Source organism: Amia ocellicauda, chromosome 1 (assembly GCF_036373705.1).
Source record: "Amia ocellicauda isolate fAmiCal2 chromosome 1, fAmiCal2.hap1, whole genome shotgun sequence".
In the NCBI taxonomy this organism is placed as follows: domain Eukaryota; kingdom Metazoa; phylum Chordata; class Actinopteri; order Amiiformes; family Amiidae; genus Amia; species Amia ocellicauda.
The window spans coordinates 17227403-17243567 of NC_089850.1; the positions used below are offsets into that span (position 1 = coordinate 17227403).

Below are 16165 nucleotides of genomic sequence, written 5' to 3' on the forward strand. Positions count from 1 at the left end.
ACCATAACTTTATTAATTATCCGAATTTTGCATTAAAACTATATAAATTTAAGCGAAGCAGGTTTCCATTCAATGCATTTTAATATGAGACCAGCCGTTTACTATCCAATCCGAAATGCAGTTATATTGAGCTGAGCAGTACAATCACAAATGCCGGTGTTACAGGTAACAACTGGGACGATACAGAAATTAAAGCGCGGTTTACAATGTGGATGGAAGATAAAGTTAAAACGGAAACCGCAGGAAGTGTGCAGCACTTTTGTCTGATATCACTATAGACGCATCAAAGAGGCTGCTTTTAATGCATATGATTGCATACTAATGCACACTATTTCTTGTGATTTAATGCAGATGTCCTAATAAAGGTGCTTCGCTTTCAGGTGAATTGTACAACAGCACATTTAGACTTGCAGAACCGAAGACAGACACTTGAAAAGGGAAATATATAAATTCAATTCCCCATTGAAACAGCACATTTTTAAAATTATTTTAGAAATCTTCTGCAAAGGGTTAAGATTACTTTAAAAGAAAATTTAGAACTGAACAATAACCTATATATATCAGTATTAATAAGTTGTGATTATAAATTCAGCGCATACAAGCAGACCTAATGTCCTGCGTCACTGGTTTGTTTGAGCAGAGCATGCATTTCGTTTAGGCCGCCTTTTCGCCTGCATATGTGACGCACTGAGGCTCCTAAACCCGCAAGTGTGAATGGGGTCTCTAAAAAAAATAAAAATAAAAATAAAAGCCGGCCTAATAAATGTGAACGGGGTCCATGTCTGGCAAGGTTCTCCATTTTACTGTTAGTCTCCTTAAAATGGTCAGACTCTGATTAGCAAATTTAAGGCAATTTATATTGACATTTATTTATCTTCATCGACATTTCCATTCACTTCCAAATTACTTTTGCACTGGAGAAAAAAAGCACAGACAAAATCGATACTATACTTATACCATCACAAAGGAAATCATTACGAATAGTTCGTAACCTCCTCACCTGAAAACGGACATAAAACTGTGAGCCTTACAACCCTCCCCACAAACAAGAGGAACAAAAGAACCATTTCCTTAATAGACAAAAACAAACACACCAGAAATAAAGCCCTCAGAGACCAGACACATATGGTGGCACCTACACTGATACAGGACTACTGTTAAACCCTTGAAGAAAATAACAAAAACAAGTTATTGAGTTTGGTTTTTCCTTTCCTTGCACTGTTTGGGTGCATAATCTCTAGTGAAGCTCTGTTCACTCCTGCTGCCTTTAATTAAGCCCACTGAAACAAACACTAATTAAAGGCATGGCACATTCCTCTCAAAATGGCACTCATCTCAATTATTATGTGTTTTTTTTTTTTTTTTTTTTTTTTTTTTTTTTAAGAACAATCTATGAAGAACAGGGATTCGACATAGGGTACTGAGGACTTCAGGCTTGTGTAAAAACAATACAGTGGGTCAAATCATAGCCAATGGAGAGGCAGTGAAACATTCACACCCCAAACATCCACTTGCAGTTTCTACTAGACTGGGTCAGTGTTCAAGAAGCTTTGAAAAGAGACCACTGAAAAATAAGAATGTTTAATCAACAACATTTGTTAAACTAAATGAAGGGGGTGAATACTTTACATTACAACTCTATGTACTTAAGTAGTTCACTGCTAGTACTCATACCAAATAAAACAAGCAAACAGACACTTGGCTTGTAGGCTTTTTAGTCTCCGAGATCCTCACTTTGCTGCTACTGTGCATCAATGGACAATGAGACGGTTAAAGGATAGGAAACCAAAATACTGGAGGAGGAAGAGTGACGGACAGTGTCCTCAGCTGGACAAGGATCAAGGATTGTGCTAACTGTGCTATATTGCTAGTCTTTGTTTTATCCTGCCAGCAGATATACACATTAGCTTAATGAGGAGTCACTGACAGCAGCTTTACAGTTAAAATATTTGTGTAAAAAGGTCAAAAAGATTTAAAGCTCAAAAGATTGCCAAACTACCTCCACTATTTCTATTCCCATTTCCCAAGAGAAAATAAATTCCCTGTGACATTCTTCTCCTCCATCCTGGTCTTGTCTGGTCCCACAACTGCATCTTTAAATGTATAAAAACTAGAACCCAAGTATATAGGGATGTGGAGGAAATCCACCCCACCCTAGTTAAGTGTTCTAATACAGTAAAATGCAGGACAATCGAGGAGAATTGTTGTTTCCAACGCTCTGGAAAGAAGTTTGAGATTCTGAGTCAAAATAACGGACCTTCATCTATTAGATTAAGACGACCACATCAGGGCTGGTAGGGCACAGGAAACACGATGGCATCACTTTGTTTGGTCTAAAAAGGGCAATTACTATGGAGAACTCATATTGAAGTCAGAGATTGAAGTCAATTAGGGATACAAAGAATTGAAAAGGCCTTTCACAGTGGCATTTCCATCTCTGGAAGCGCAGTGTGAACAATGGAATCCCAATTATTTTGTTGTTTTTGTTTCAATCTCTGCACTTTAATAAAATGTATAACGAGAGGCAATCATCCTGTCAAGTCCTTATTTAAAATAAAACTACATTCTCGCGCAGCTGGCGCGTTCTGAGCCATTAAAGCAGCCTGTTTATTTCTGTGGTGTAATGACTATATTTGGATATTTGTGAATCGACTATGATGACAGGCAAACCTTTGGCTTCCCACGTTTTTGCTACTGTAATTTTATGGAAGAATGTGCTTTTGTTTTGATTGCTAGTTTTATTTCTTTCAGCAAATGAAGGCTTAAATGGAATTTTACATAAAACATCTTTTGACACCCTCCACAGATCTTTCCCATCATTATCTTTCCATTGCGCTTGAGTCTATGATACAGGAGCAACAGCTACGGTTGCCTCCTGCAAACATTTGCGCGCCCAGATGTCACAGAAGTCTCCACGAATTTCAGTCTAGAACCAGAGCTGTATTCTAATAGCAACCATAAACCGATAAGCCAATAAAGCAGGATATTGGTCTCCCTGAATAAATTACAGCTCTAACACCATCATGCTTGGATCTTTTATTTATTTCCAAATCATCCATGCATCACAGTAACATTTTATTTCAACTCATTCATCAAGGGAAGTTTAATTGATGGCCATTGTGGTATTGTCCGAGTTCAATCTTAACAAAGAAAAATGTAATGAAGGCCTATCAAGCATGGTTTAAAAATCAGTCTTTATTTTCCAAAAAATGACCAGACTTCATTTGGTACAGAATATGGGTTTGAGCTGTTTGGCATAAAAATGTGGCTGGTAACATACAGATGTAGAGACACTGAATATTACTTAAGTGTTAGGCTACTTAATTGCCAAACCTTTATTAACTGAAGATTTAAATTTTTATTTTTTATTTTTAAAAGGACAATCCAAAATGAGAATATCAGACTAATATTTATCAGACTAATCTAATATTGTACCTATTCCACTTAAAACGTACAAGAGACGACCTCCTGTGAGCGATCTGCAGTCAGAGCCCTGTAATTTCTGGAGTTGATTAAAAAACAAATGCAAAATATTATTTTCCCGATTGTTTTTCCCCAGTGACCTGAAAATCTCATAAAAGGCAAACCTTGGCTCGTGCTTGGCTGTTCTCTAAGATTTCCCTACTGTCACATCCCAGCTCCCATCCCACTTTCCGGCAATCTCTAGCCACACTGCTTTGAGTTGGGTCGTTTCCATTGTTTATTGGATTTTTGAGTATTAAATCCACCTTAATCTTCCTTTTTTTAACATTGTGTGCGCACTAATGCACTGTTTCTAGGGATTTGTTTTCAGTGTATATTTTTTCTCGTCTACAAAGAGCAAATGGTGAGGTTCCTAAAACAGATCATCTCCAGGTTCTTCAACCATTTAAGTAACGTGCCTGATTTATGTGTGTGAGTTTATATTTCACAGTTCATATTCTGAAGAACAGAAGTCGAATTCAGTCTCTTTCTTGATGTCAGCTTGTTTCTGTGAAGGGGGATATACAGCTCTGGAAAAAATAATAATACAAGTTCAAAAATCAATGTTAAGTGGTCTTCTAATTTTTTCCAGAGCTGTATGTGAAGACTTACATACACATACACACATCTTAGCTTGGATGCTTTAGTGCTGTCATAATACAAATAATTGTTTTATACATTTGTGTGTCAGAGTTTCCTGGGAGAGAAGAAAGTTCAGTTCTGGATCATTTGGCACAAAAATGAACAGAACTCATTGAGTAGTATTGACACTCCACCATTAGCAGACGCTGTCAATCAGCCAATTCACTGTTTACTCAGACTGAATCACTGGACACCAGATGTTAAGCTGCGTTAAATACAAGTTTTTGGACGGGAATGGTAAGTGTGAAAGTAGTGCTGCTTTTCCAGATGGATTACGTTCTATTTTTATAGTTGCAAAAAAAGGCTAACAATCTTCATAAAGACAATTGTCTCATTATGTGCCAAACAACTGAATGCACTATAGGGTAAAGGAGCAATCTCTCTCTCTCTCTCTCTCTCTCTCTCTCTCTCTCTCTCTCTCTCTCTCTCTCTCTCTCTCTCTATCTCTCTCTATCTCTCTCTCTCTCTCTCTCTCTCTCTCTCTCTCTCCTTTTATTCTGCTTTTTATTTTTGAAAATCTCAATTTTGGTGCACAGCAGGTTTCTGTTTAATTAGGAATCAGGTCAGGTTTTTAAGAGCTTGACATTCTATTCGACATGTGAATGGGGAGAAAATGGTGACCCTAACTACTGAATTACTGAGAGAAGGCTGCACAGTATGTAGATGAAGTGGTCAGATTCACATTGCAGATTCACAGTGGACACCGATCACAATTGCGGGTTGTGGTTCTCTTCTAAAATTAGCCTGGGTTTCCTTTGCTGCCAGTTTTATGAAGTCCCATTGCACCGTAGTTAAATCCTTCCTGCCAAACTGAGCACCGGTTTCCAAAGGTGTCTGGCTCCCTGCCCATGAAGGACACTTTAATAGAAACCACTGAACAGAAAAATTAGAAGGGGAAGGCGTTAAAGGCTTCCCGTATTGAGAATGTGTGGTGTGAGCATTTTGGACACAGCAGGAAGACGCAGAATTAATCATCTGGTGTTATATACAGTGATTTTGTACGTTTGCCCACTGACAAAGAAATTATCAGTCTATAATTTTAATGGTAGGTGTATTTTAACAGTGAGAGACAGAACAACAACAAAAAAATCCAGAAAAACGCATTTCAAAAAAGTTATACATTGATTTGCATGTTAATGAGGGAAATAAGTATTTGATCCCCTATCAATCAGCAAGATTTCTGGCTCCCAGGTGTCTTTTATACAGGTAACGAGCTGAGATTAGGAGCACTCTCTTAAAGGGAATTGCTCCTAATCTCAACTTGTTACCTGTATAAAAGACACCTGTCCACAGAAGCAATCAATCAATCAGATTCCAAACTCTCCACCATGGCCAAGACCAAAGAGCTGTCCAAGGATGTCAGGGACAAGATTGTAGACCTACACAAGGCTGGAATGGGCTACAAGACCATCGCCAAGCAGCTTGGTGAGAAGGTGACAACAGTTGGTGCGATTATTTGCAAATGGAAGAAACACAAAATAACTGCCAGTCTCCCTCGGTCTGGGGCTCCATGCAAGATCTCAACTCGTGGAGTTTCAATGATCATGAGAACGGTGAGGAATCAGCCCAGAACTACACGGGAGGATCTTGTTAATGATCTCAAGGCAGCTGGGACCATAGTCACCAAGAAAACAATTGGCAACACACTACACTGTGAAGGACTGAAATCCTGCAGCGCCCGCAAGGTCCCCCTGCTCAAGAAAGCACATGTACAGGCCCGTCTGAAGTTTGCCAATGAACATCTGAATGATTCAGAGGAGAACTGGGTGAAAGTGTTGTGGTCAGATGAGACCAAAATCGAGCTCTTTGGCATCAACTCAACTCGCCGTGTTTGGAGGAGGAGGAATGACCCCAAGAACACCATCCCCACCGTCCAACATGGAGGTGGAAACATTATGCTTTGGGGGTGTTTTTCTGCTAAGGGGACAGGACAACTGCACCGCATCAAAAGGGACGATGGACTGGGCCATGTACCGTCAAATCTTGGGTGAGAACCTCTTTCCCTCAGCCAGGGCATTGAAAATGGGTCGTGGATGGATATTCCAGCATGACAATGACCCAAAACACACAGCCAAGGCAACAAAGGAGTGGCTCAAGAAGAAGCACATTAAGGTCCTGGAGTGGTCTAGCCAGTCTCCAGACCTTAATCCCATAGAAAATCTGTGGAGGGAGCTGAAGGTTCGAGTTGCCAAACGTCAGCCTCGAAACCTTAATGACTTGGAGAGGATCTGCAAAGAGGAGTGGGACAAAATCCCCCCTGAGATGTGTGCAAACCTGGTGGCCAACTACAAGAAACGTCTGACCTCTGTGATTGCCAACAAGGGTTTTGCCACCAAGTACTAAGTCGAAGGGGTCAAATACTTATTTCCCTCATTAACATGCAAATCAATTTATCACTTTTTTGAAATTGGTTTTTCTGATTTTTTTTGTTGTTATTCTGTCTCTCACTGTTAAAATACACCTACCATTAAAATTATAGACTGATCATTTCTTTGTCAGTGGGCAAATGTACAAAATCAGCAGGGGATCAAATACTTTTTTCCCCCCTCACTGTAGCTGGTAAACTTCACAGTTCCTCAAATTTCCAATTCCCTCAATGTCCATCTTTGTTCCTTGCCCCATATATTATTATTTGTGTTGTGATTATGTATTTATTTGGCTAAAATCTATTTATATAATAATAATAATAATAATAATAATAATAATAATAAGGAATTTTGTTATACCATGGACCAGAATACCAGTCCTGTACGTAATCTGCACAGAAAGAAGAAACAAGAAAGAATGAGAAGAGGGGAAAGCAGGAGCAGGAAAGAAGAATTTGAAGGAGAAGCAGCACTCACTGCACCGGGAAGCTGTCAGTCCACACTGCTGCTGACTCGTTTCCAGCGTCGGTGCAGACATGACTCTTGCTCGGCACGTTGCCCGTTTGCAATTAAACTAGTCCCCTGTGTGGGACCTCCTGTCCCCGGTTCTGTGCTTGTAAACACAATGCATCATCCCTGACCTGAATCCCTCTGTGCCCATGAACATGCCTGTCATTCACCTCTCAGAGACCTCGGTTATTTAGAGAAAAATATGAAATTAAAAAAATAACCCCCCATGGCATGAGAGAATAACATCAGAGAGCAATTTTCACCCCCACAACAGGCTGATCTTATTGCAGTTTATGATTTCCATTACAAGAATGCACCCACAGGAATTATTCCACCACCATGAAACAGCAGGCAGAGTGGGCAGACTGCATCGTAGCTCTATTCTTCTAACCTTAATCCTACGTCCAAAACCTCTAAACAGACTTTCACTTTCAACTGAAAATGGGTGAGACTGCTAACAAAGAGAAACATCCTTCTCCTGCTTAAGGATGGTTGCAGAAAATATCTCATGAGAAAAAGAGGAGAGAGGGAGAGAGAGAGAAAATCAATACCCATGAAGTGAAGTTAATTGAAATTTAAAAAGAAAAAACAACAAACCAAACCAGAATTTGAAGCAAGGAACGAGGGAGAAAGTGGCCCCTGATGAAAGCAGGGAAATAATAACCAGTGGAGAGCTGCCCAGACTGAAACCAGCTGTCGAGTTAACTCCAGCCCTGGAGTGTGGTTCATTATGGTAATCCTGTGAGGCTCTTGTCTGTGTGCCACACTCTGCTGAGGACCACGCTGCCAGGGAGCGAGCAGCCGGCAAACACGCCAGCCAAGCTCCAAGCCAGACCCTTTGCAATTGATTTCACACTCCTACCACCAATAGCAGTCTCCTGTATTATACCAGATACAGTGTGTGGATGTTAGAGCCACAATGGGAACCCCTGCACAGCGCCAAGCCGTACTGCCAGTGCCAGGGCAATGCATGATAAACTCATTTTCCAGTGGCGGAGTAAAAGCAAAAGGGTGATTATTATCTTTGTTTTTTGGAGGTTTATTATCCCTGCCACTGTGTGAAATTATACCCCTTTACATAAAAGTGGTTTTTCCTTTACCTAAGGGGAAGGCTATCACAGGGATATAGGCCAAAATAACCAGCATATAGAGTTGCATTACCTTTCAAATTTCACATGCATGGGGATTGAAATATGGACTCGGCAGTAAATCTCAGACACAAATCTATAGCACTGGCTTATGCAAACATGTATAATTCATAATGAAGAAAATAAAACCCTTTCTGGCATTTCACCTTAATGTACTCCCATGAACTAGGTATGAAAGAGTCCAACTGTAAAGGAGAAGGACTGGCTACAGCAGATGCATGTTCTCTTCATTTCAGCAGTGTAGACACTTATCTAAGAGTATACTGTATCGTAAGTAAGTAAGTTGGTCTTGCAGTCAAAGAAAACATCACTACTTCAGGAAAGCTGTCTAACTTATGCTCACAAACCAAACGATACATTTGCAAAAGCTGTCTGTATAAATATCATGCCAGGAAAGATGCTTACCTCGCCAAATGCTCCCCGACCAATCACTTTGAGGATCTCAAAGTCTTCTTTGTGCAGGCGCATCTGCTTGACTTTGGACGTGAACGGCTTGGCTGCAAAGAGAAGGCAAACAGAAAGGATTCCTTAATAAGCAGGACTGGAGTTTTTCAATAAGCAAACAATATCAAAAGCGTATGTGTTTGGAAGGGGGCTGAGCTGAGAGGGTGACTCAGTTATGTATATGTATAATGCAATCATGTACACAAAACAAAACGCATGACTTCTGGTGGAACGGAACCAAACTTGAAAAAAATGTATTCATTAAGCAGATTAGGAGGTATATTGACAACAAACGAATAACACCGAACACACACTATTATCCCTCAAATAAATCTTGAAGTAAACCTCCCACAAGAAAAGGTAAACAGTCTAATCAAATTACTTTAGGCACAGTAACCAAAGTATGGAGTCTGCATATTTGTTCAGGTGTTTGACTGTATGTCTTCATTAATGTCTCGGATAAATATAGGCAAACACAAGCAGTGCTGCAGAACGTTTATGCATCCTGGTGTTATGAATTTGAATTGGGGAGGAAGGCGAACGTTCGGCTGGTAAGGCAAAAGCTTCATGGGCGTTTAGAGAGGACCGAATTGTGAGTTTTTTTAATGAATGTTACCCAAACCCAACAGTACATGTGGGGCCAAAGGAATAATAAACCCAGACAGCTCTCTGAGCCAGAAACAGGCAAACACTTTGACGTGTAAACTATGGAAAAGTGGAGTGTTTTTACATGGAGCCCTCCGAGTACACATCACCATGGCAACCAAGTTCTCCGAGCCCCGTTCGGTTTATTTTCCTTTGCAGGGATTTTATGGACGTGCAGGCGTACTTTATTTGTTGTGGCATGGAGATGGGTGACCCAAGGGGGCCGTGTGCGATGAAAGGCACGTTGCAATCTTCCCTTACAAAGCGCCTCATAACACAGAGATCAGCCGCAGCCCCCGAAGCCCAGAGAAATTCATATTCGCAGGGCAGGGCGCCAAATCTCTGACAACGCAGACAGAAAGCAGATTCCAGAGGTGTGAAACAGAGCTTCCGCAAATCACCGCCTACATTTTCGCACCGGTAAAGGGGGAAACGTGCCCTATTCTCTCTCCACATCATGAGGAGAGGTGTGATCTTTGGTTGCTGTAAGGATGTCGTATCATAGAATGTGTGGATTGTTTTGCACCTCAATTCCAGACCTCTCAGCATCTGCCTCATCGGCACATCCTTTCATATCCGTCATAGTTAAGGCTCTGCTTGGGTCTTGCCTTGAGCCTAAGCCAAATCGTAAGTGAAAGGTAGGGCAATTATTCATCCCTGTCAAGCTCAATTGTTTTAGTGATGAGGATCAAGCCCAGATACAGGGACATTCGGTTATTAAACAAGGTAACCAAGCTCACTTTAAACACTTGAGCGAGTTCATTAATTTCTAAATTCACCTAAATACATTAAGATGATTACACACAAACCTATAATTGCATTTTAATCTTTGCTTCAAAAATACCATAGCTTTAATTATTAATACACGTAATACATTAAGATTTGAAAGTATAGATACCCCAAAAATAAAGAATCGTAACTGCAGATCAATCTTTTTCTTAATTTTTTGTGTTTTTTGTATTTTGTTTTGCCAAATTTGGGGGTGGTTGGGGGGGGAAATGCATGACTAACCGAAACATAACAAAGTCCTTGGATCCTGCAAAAAATGAAAGTTGTTGCAAGAACAGAATTGAAACATTCCTCAAGATATTTATTTTTACAGAACATATTTTCTGTGGCACATCTGACTTCCCCGGCTATAGGGAAATGTGAGAGGAGAGGTCAGGACTCAAATCTGGGCTCTGTCTTGTATCATACCAAAACAAATAAAACTCCTAATTGATTAAGAGACTCCATTCAAAGGTGCATTCTCTTTTCTTCTGAATGGCAAATAAAGTACTTTGTTTTGTCATTTTGTTTTAAAATCTCAATGTTTGGAATTGCTTATTCATTGGGTCAGGGCAGCGTAATTGCGATGTCAATGCCAGAATATATTTCCAGCCTGTATCAGCAGCTTGTGCTAAGCGAAGGACACCTGGAATACCGTGCTCAGCTCAGGCCACCTCACCTCTGCAAAAAGGACCCATATGCTACCTCAGCTGATTCAAGCACCCTATTGGCATACCATCCCACTGTCACTGGACAGAGCTTGGTACAGCATGGGAGAGCATTCAAACTATATTGCACATTCCCAAAGTGACCTTCCCCTCTGCTACAACAAAACATCGTCAACAAAGCAGAGCAAAGTGTCCAAAGCGGAGAACACAGCAGCACAAAAGCTTCAGGGAATGCAACTACAAATCCTGTGCAGAATTAATGCACACGGTCACAGGTTGACTTTGTTCTGCGTGGGGGCAAAGGTTGTGTGCAAATCATACATAACAGCTTTAATACAGCTCACACCCTGCTATAAAAACAACAAACAAACGGGACCCTATGATTGAACCGGCAAAACCGCCTCTCCAGAGCCCTGATCAACAGGGCACAGACAGGCCTCTATAAAAATGACAGATCTTCAACCTGTAACATGTTCAAATAGTAACCACAGCATAGGTTCACACACTGCAACGTGCGAATATGTAAACCATTCACGTCCATGTTTGGATTTATATTCCACTTGCTACCAAATTGAAAGGCAGCTCTGAGGGTTTTTAATTATTTATTGTTCCATTTTAATCCAAAAGAAAAAAAGAAACAACACCCTGTCCAGACACAACAATGAGGGCAGGGAACTTCTTGACATTTCTCTGTTGCCACTTCCTGTTTCCTGGCTGAACACTTTGGTGGTGGGGGGGTTACACTGTGCAGTGGAGGGAGATGGGGAAAGGTTTTGCAAATATTTCATTTTGGATCGCCTTAAAGGAGCGCTCACACCTCAAAAGCATGCTGATACAGGGGAAGAAAATGAAATGATGACCTGGCCAGCTACACACAAAGTGCTAAAATCCAATCTTCTGTGGATGCTTATTTGTTCAATAAGATGATATCATACCGCCTTTGTGTCGCCATGACTTCACAGGATTATTAAGAAAAGTCTATATTTAGGTTTCTGTGAGAAAGGAAATGCCTTAAAAAAAAAAAAAAAAAAAAAAAACGCACGTTAATGCAACCTCTCCCTTTTTTATTAAAAGGGTAGCATTCCCTGGGTAGTACAAGCTGCCACTTCAATAGCTGTGAGTTGGCACTGATTTCTTAGATAAGACCTTTATTAACAAAAAACATGCCACGCCTGTACACAGAACCTCCGAGTTTAAAATATTAGGTGCCTTGGAGCAGCACTTTCGGCTGGTAAAAAGACATAAGTCTTACTGCATACTGTTTGAAAATTAATAATAAGAAACCATAGTGTCTTTAGCACATTCCTAGGCATTGAAGTCAAAACAATGCCAGCAAGCTTTGATTATTTACAAAGGGCATCATTTAGTGAACAGAATTTTATGCCGAGTCTACGCACAGGAGGTGCGTAGATAAACGAACAAGTTAAATCAACAGATGGACGCGTTGTGGCTCAAAAGCGAAGTTCAGTGTTGGATGTGTCAGCAACATGGACCGAGGCCGATTCTCCCTCTCTCAGCTGCACTTCATTTAATTTCCCAATGTGTGGATATTTTGATAAGCGGTGTATAATACGTTTTGTCACCAATCACCACAGTCTGAGCTGCAGACCTCCACATTTAACCCCCATACAACTTCAAGCACGATAACTTGGCTGGGTTCGGTATACTGCGTCGGGCAAACCCGGAGGTGAACACCATGCGCTTTTCAGTGGCGTTGTACAGCCTGGATAAGGATGTTTGTGGAAGTACTTTGACAGAGGAGATGAAACTGGGTCAGCATCAAGAACTGTAAATATTGGTTCAGAGGCAATAGGAAGTGCGCTGCCTGCCTTCAGCAAATAGCGCAGACTCCGGGGCAGGCCTTGCAGGTTGACAGGCTATCGGAGACGCAATGATTAAGTGTTCGAGGCTTACAGTAGAGGCAGTCTCACGCTCCTGTCAGAGACCGCTCACTGCATCCATGCATCGCACAGAATCCCACCAGCTACAGCTAGGTTTGCGCACAGAAGATATTTAGACCACATCCACGATAAACACTGCAAACAAAAGTAAACCCACATCAGTTCAAGTTTAGTAAGAAGTCCTTGAAATACCAAAATACACGTGGGCTCCATCAACACAAAAATCAGACCCAATATTTCACGAGTGGATTTCTTAGCAGGATGCGGAAAAGGTATTCTGTATAGACACAGTGACTGACATGTTTCTGTTTGACCCAATATCCACTTTTCACTGCAAGCACAAAATGAAAGCTCCTACATCTCAAAAAATGCCTTATGGGTCTTTTTATTTTATTTTAACTCTGTATAGACATGTTGCACTACAAAGAACACTTGAAATTATCCACACAGCAGGCAAAACCCCAAATGGATCTAATTTCTGGGTGACAACTGGGTGAGCCTCGTTTTCATCCCCTCCATAGCTGTAGATAGTCATACGGTAAACGGGAAATCTTCAATACTCCAACATGCCATGTGTTCTTGAGCTGTAGCCAGTAGAAACATCTGCACCGTAAACCAAGTTCAAATGGCACAAGGAAAGTTCAGAGCGCGCATTGCTCATATTGAAAAGTTGAGCTCTGACCTTAGGTTCCTTAAGAAAATACCACATTTCAGTGCATTAATATAAGCCAGCTCACTTTGACCGTGAGAAAACAATGTTGCATTCCCGTAAGGAGCAATATACTTGCACACCTTCCTTTATTTATTTTTTCTCCTCTCTCTCTTTACGGTATCTGTCCTTACTGTTACATTTGTTGTACTTCAACTCCCCTCCATGGTTTATATGCAACACTGATATGTACAGCCTACTGCATTTAAAAAGTAAAGTAAAAGTTGAATATTAAGCTGAATAAATGAGACCCGAATTGCACCACAGAAACATAAGGGAGGTAAGGTAAGGGGCGTAAAATTTGATTTAAAAATAATAATCTAATATCTAATAATCTAAATAAAGGGGATTTGGGAATGGTGTTAACACGTAAGCATTATAAATGTGTTAACTAAACAAAGACAAGATGTCTTTCATTGCCATAAGCTTTACAAATCTGCATGACATGGAAAACAAACTAATTAAAAGTGTCTGACACTCGTTGGCTAAAGCAAGTGAGGCCCGTTTCCTTCTGCACATTATCTGCACAACATACATTAATATTAACATCTTCAAAGCATTTCAATCCTGCAGAATAATCATTAGACTTGAAAGAAGGCCTCAAATTCAATCAACACACATTGCCAAGGTCACCCGGCTTTCTCTCTGCGATGCAACTGATGTACAACAACTGTGACTGACCCAAAAGGCTCAAGTCAGCATTTTTCGCATTGTAGAAATGCCTGTGTAAGGACTGGAAACCCTAGTGGGAATGTGGATATGATTCAAACCAGATAGGAAACCCTCCCGTTCCGTCCTCACTCTTCAGGAAACAGTCTGTTTATGCGGCTGTTTGGAGGAATTAAGAATCTGTGCTGACATAAAACCCCGGGGAGACAGAGAGGGGGGGGGGGAAAGGAAGAAAAATCACCAGGCTTTAGAGAAGGAATGATTTCAACAGACAGTGCAGATATAGGCAGCATCTGTCACCGACTGGGAGCTCCACCCACACAGCCAGGAAAATTGTGGCTCTACTTGTAAACAGTTATAAATCTTAATGGTGCGCGCAGCTCGGTCATCCTGTCACAGAACAGGAGAACGTGCCATGAGATATTAATATCACACACCGATGTGCTACCTTTAGAGTGCCATACTATACATCTATCATAGGCAGCAGTGTGGAGTAGTGGTTAGGGCTCTGGATGCCTGAGTGGAGGATTGTGGGTTCAATCCTAGGTGGGGGACATTGTTGCTGTACTTTTGAGCAAGATATGGTACCTAGATTACTCCAGTAAAAACCCAGTTGTGATGTATTGTAAGAATTGTAAGTCGTCCTGGATAAGGGCGTCTGCTAAGAAATATAATTTATTTTTTCTTGTGTGACTTTTCAATAATTCCATGGCACACCTGTTCATGCCTGACAGCACACTTTGTGGGAAAGACTTATCTTGATCTTCATTTATAACGATCTTTCACATGCAGCTTAAAAGAAAACAAGAAAATAAATGACTTCAGCAGATTGAACTTGCCAGTTCCAACAACAATAGGTCACAAACAAATGCAGCTGCCAGTTTAAAATGTCAAGGCCTCAACTTCACAATTCAAATAACACTTTTAAAATACTTGACTGCAGTCATAGGTATGGTCATATATGTCCTTTATGTTAGCTAGAGGCTTAAATGTGTGTGTATGTGTGTGGTTATTCGCAAGGCAGCCCACTCTTAAGTCAATTTCGTTTTTGAATCACACATCCCTTCCCTACGTTAAGGCAACATCTGGATTTGATCAGCACATGTTATTTATGGCAGTAATGAAGTAACGGCACAAAAATGCTCTCTTCCAGGAAAGAATTTCAGCTTCTGTGACAGCAGAACCATTTTATTGGTCTGAAAACCGACAGGATCTTGAACTGTCTAGGCCGTAATACCTCTTTTCATCCTGGGTAAAGATCCCAAATATATACCTCAGGAGTGAAGGAGTAGCCATTCATAGGCAGGACAATCAGGCACCTCCACTGGTGCTCCAACTCCTCGGCTATTTAGGGTACAGTTTGCATCGTGTGGTTATTTGAACGGACACAGGAAGAGCTATTATCACTGAGGGAACAGCTGGACCAAACAATACAAGGACAACAGACAGCTGTTGCAGACAAATAAACCCTTTACAATTATTATTATTATTATTATTTTTAATTAATTTCAAATGTGTAATTCAAAACCGATCAATAACGGCATATGCAGGAAAGAGACTTATCCCCACCCAGACTACCATACACCACAATATCAATCTCAGGCAGATCTTCACCTCAGTCACACTTGGGTGCACAGTGCAAAAATAAATAAATTTAAAAGCACTGGCAAACTGAGTGAATACAGTACTACTGCAGCTTTTGGGAAGCACAGTGCAGATCGCATTATAAGAGAATTCTTTGGGTTTTTCACTAAATGTTTAAGACATGTGCAGTGTCCAATATAACAGATGAAAGGGCAATGGTAGGATTTATAAAATGAAGAAAAAACCCAGATCAAAACACTTCCAAAAACGTCTTTTGCTCGGCTTCTGTCACCCTACACACAAAAAAACCCAAAACCAACAAAAACGACTTCTAAAGGAAACAAAAGGATTTGGGAACGAAAGGAATTTTGAGTGCGGTCCATGTTTCTTATTTTGATTTCACAATTGTGGGGCTTGGCATCTGCAGCTTGTTTTTCTCCAAGATGGTGGTATTTCATGATTCGATGCCGTTCTTTTGATTTGGGAATACAAACCAGGAATCCAGTCCCCATGAACCCAGGGCAGTGCAGTCATAAAGAGCAAGATGGCCACCATGATTCTCGGGGGCAGTTGCCGGTTCTGCACACAGGGCAGCTTGTGGCAAAGCAGGACAAGCTGACAGAGGCAACGCCACCACAGCAGCTGTCCA

General features: G+C 40.8%; 1 protein-coding gene across 3 annotated transcripts in view; it reads right to left on the bottom strand.

Annotated features, from left to right (window-relative positions):
- LOC136720763 (serine/threonine-protein kinase MRCK alpha) overlaps positions 1–16165 on the bottom strand; it is a 110103-nt gene that overhangs the window by 64148 nt on the left and 29790 nt on the right. For all 3 annotated transcript variants that reach the window (XM_066697398.1, XM_066697399.1, XM_066697397.1), the window contains exon 2: positions 8534–8625. In XM_066697398.1, the coding sequence (XP_066553495.1) occupies positions 8534–8625 (92 nt within the window). The remainder of the gene's footprint in view (positions 1–8533; positions 8626–16165) is intronic.